Here is a 3,266-nt window from a genome sequence, read left to right as displayed (position 1 = left end):
TAAATAATGGCAGCATCATGCTGCCTCCAGTGCAGAGCTTGATCAATAATGGCAGCATCATGCTGCCTCCAGTGCAGAGCTTGATCAGCAATGGCAGCATCATGCTGCCTCCAGTGCAGAGCTTGATCAGCAATGGCAGCATCATGCTGCCTCCAGTGCAGAGCTTGATCAACAATGGCAGCATCATGCTGCCTCCAGTGCAGAGCTTGATCAACAATCAGAGCTGTTAAAACTACTGATTGAACTACTTTACTAAAAAAAAAGAAAACAGTACAGGCTCTACATTGTACTTGTGAAATTAAGTGTCTTCTTTAAATTATAAAATCTCTTTCATTCTAGGAACAGATAATGAGTTAATTTTCCTCCTTTTCTCACTGTGTTGGTAGAGAAGCAATGAAATAAACTGACTCATTCAAGTTTTGTTCTAAATTCTAATCTCAGACAGGATGATATAAACTGAACTGAACCTCAGTCCTTGATGAGCAGCTGAATATTTCAGAGCTCTGATATTTACAGCATTAAAGCTGCAAACAGCATTAAAATGAAAATAGAACTAGAAACATAATCATCATGTAAATGAAAAACCTCCTAAAGGGGGAATAGATGGAGAATGTCCTGCTTCCCAGAATCTGATCCATCATCTGCAGTGTTTTCCAGCCTCCTGTCTTCATCCATGTCTCTATCAGGGTTTTTCTATAACCTAACTGGGCTCCAGATGGTCACATTCTATTCTCTGTTTTCCTGCTTAGTTGCAGCTGTTACATCATGTCTTTATCAATATAGTTTCATATCAATATAGATCATGTTTTATGATCTAGTTTCTTAGAAGTAATCATTAAAATCAGCAAAAGACTAGGAACTCTAACTCATGAAATTTAGGATTTTATGGGATCTCATAATAAAAATAAATAGAATCATATAAGTAAAAATAAAACTAATGGAAATTACTGAACAAATACTAAGAGGAAAATACAGAAGGAAATCTAAAATGTAACGTCAAATATTATCCATAAAGTCAGAACTCCTCCCTGTGAGTCAGAAGTGAAAGCTCTTGTTCTGTTGTCAGGTTACTGTCCCTCCCCTTAACTCCTCCTACCTGCCCAGCCTCCATTTCAGGTGAAGTTCTGACTGCAGGTAAACTGGTTCTACTGGTTCTGCTTTTCTGCCTCCATCTCAGTCTGTTTTCTTCAGACCTTCATCTGCTCGCTGCTTCGCCTAAAGACGCCGTAAGTTTAACTATTTAACTTTGTTTCATAGTAAAAGTTGAAGTTTAATCATTTAACAGTCTGTTTCTGCTTTCTGTGTTTTTTAGAAAACATTCTTCTTTTAATCCAGACCAAAGTTTTAATTTTACTGTAAATGAAGGAAAATCTCCAGGATTACTAGATTATTCTCTGAAACAGTCGACATGAGGAGCAGATGATGTTTGTTCTTCACTTTAAAAATTTCTTCTTTTTCAGGTCTTTAGATCAAACTTTCATTTTCTCCTTTAATGACGATCAACAAGCAGAGCAGCTGCTTCCTGTGGAGCCTTTCATAATAAGAGCATTAATATTATTAAATATCAATTTTTATTAAAATATACATTTCCTTGTATTAAACTGTCTGCAGCTTTAATAGAGCATAAAATCCATCTGTTTAGTTTGATGGTTTAGAAACACATCAGGTCCAGATGTTCTGAGTTTCTGATGCACCAAGAAGTATTTTTAATGACACTAGTAGCTCGTTTTTTTGTACAGTAGGCTGACAGGAAAGGTGTTAGGAGAGAGGGGGGGGGGGGCATGTGGCAAAGGACCACAGGCCGGATTCGAGGCCCCGTCCAGGACTAAGGCCTCCATGGGTCGTTGGCCCTAACACTGCACCACCGTAGCACGCCCATAATGCAGGAAGAAGTTTGACTGAATAATATTTAAGATCTTAGAGTGCTGGAGTCTGAAATTCATTCACTTTCATTCCAAACTATAATGATCTAATTATTTTAAAAATGGTTTAATTTCTGACAAATTTCATCATTCCTTTGTTTTAGTTTTTAATGTTCGATATACTTTAGTATCACATCTTTATTTCTGTAATAGATGGTAAACAGCTACTGTATCCTACAGGTGGGAATCAGTGAATGTTAATGTAGCTTCATCCTGTGTTCTTGGCTGCAGCTGCAGGTGTGTGAGCTGATGTGAAGTGAGCAGCATGGATCAGTGTGAGGACAGAGAGGACAGAGTCCCTCCCTCTAAAACCACTCTGTGTGGAGAACATGAGGACCAGAGCAAAGCTCAGAGGTCAGATCACCATCTCTAACTGTCCAGGACTATTCTCCATGTCAGAGCTCAGCATGAACATCAACAAACCATCTTTATTCACAGGAAACCAGCACAACCAGAACCTGGACCAGAACCAGAACCTGGACCAGAACCAGTACCTGGGCCAGAACCAGAACCTGGACCAGAATCCAGCTGTGTGTCTTTAAAGAGCAACAGGTCAAAGGATGCCATCATTGATTTTAAATCAGACCAACCTTCATCAGCAAACAGGTGAGCTGTTTCTAAATGTTCCACTAATCAGTTTAACTTCATTCCAACATATTAATGTGAACTCAACTCTTTCTCTCATGTCTGTGTTCACATGTGAAGCAGTGAGTGATGGAGGCTAAATAATGGAAATAATCAAAGGATTGTTTTATTGTGATGATATGAAATGATCTTGTTAGATGATATTGGAGCTAAAATTAGTTGTTCTTCATCCAGTTGAATCTTTCTGGATCACCTTGTGTCACATTAGTGAACCAGAGTTGGTGCTTCTGCAGAGCTTAAGGTGATGCACATGTAGGCAAGTCGTGATGCTGATTCAACTATTAGATGGAAACTAAATCTGATGGAAAACATGATCTCTCACTGTTATCTGCAAACATCAGTGAAATCAGCAGCTTCTAAAGTTCATCTGTGTTCATTCAAAATGATCATCAGTCTGATTATTAGCAAACTGCTCCACAGTCTCCTTCAGCAGCCGCTACATGTCATCAGAAATACAAGATCATTGACCTGCTGCTGGGAGGACGATTGATGATAAGAACAAGATGAAGCTTTGATAGGAAACTTAGTGTGGATTACTACATTAATGAAAGGTCCTTGAATGCACCACCATGGTCTGTATTACCATAAAAAACTGAACAGTGTCATGATCTTATCTAAGGCTCGAACCCACATGCAGAGAAGCCAGTACAGAGACACCAAGAGAAAGGTTTAACAGTTTATTTAGAAATATATGGTGGA

At 38.7% G+C, this 3,266-nt stretch overlaps 1 protein-coding gene across 1 annotated transcript; it reads left to right on the top strand.

The window, feature by feature from the left end:
- The first annotated feature begins 1,155 nt into the window (after nucleotides 1-1,155).
- Nucleotides 1,156-3,049, top strand: LOC119785222 (procyclic form-specific polypeptide B1-alpha-like). The gene is made up of 4 exons (XM_038287727.1): nucleotides 1,156-1,226; nucleotides 2,154-2,276; nucleotides 2,361-2,528; nucleotides 2,742-3,049. Exons 2-4 carry the CDS (start codon nucleotides 2,188-2,190, stop codon nucleotides 2,743-2,745), a joined length of 261 nt encoding a protein of 86 aa, XP_038143655.1. The 5' UTR covers nucleotides 1,156-1,226; nucleotides 2,154-2,187; the 3' UTR covers nucleotides 2,746-3,049.
- The last annotated feature ends 217 nt before the right edge of the window (nucleotides 3,050-3,266 follow it).

Source organism: Cyprinodon tularosa, unplaced genomic scaffold (genome assembly GCF_016077235.1).
Source record: "Cyprinodon tularosa strain WSP-4 unplaced genomic scaffold, ASM1607723v1 ctg2432, whole genome shotgun sequence".
NCBI classification, from domain to species: domain Eukaryota; kingdom Metazoa; phylum Chordata; class Actinopteri; order Cyprinodontiformes; family Cyprinodontidae; genus Cyprinodon; species Cyprinodon tularosa.
The sequence above is the reverse complement of the archived record's forward strand: the minus strand, read 5'-3'. Positions and strand labels throughout refer to the sequence as shown.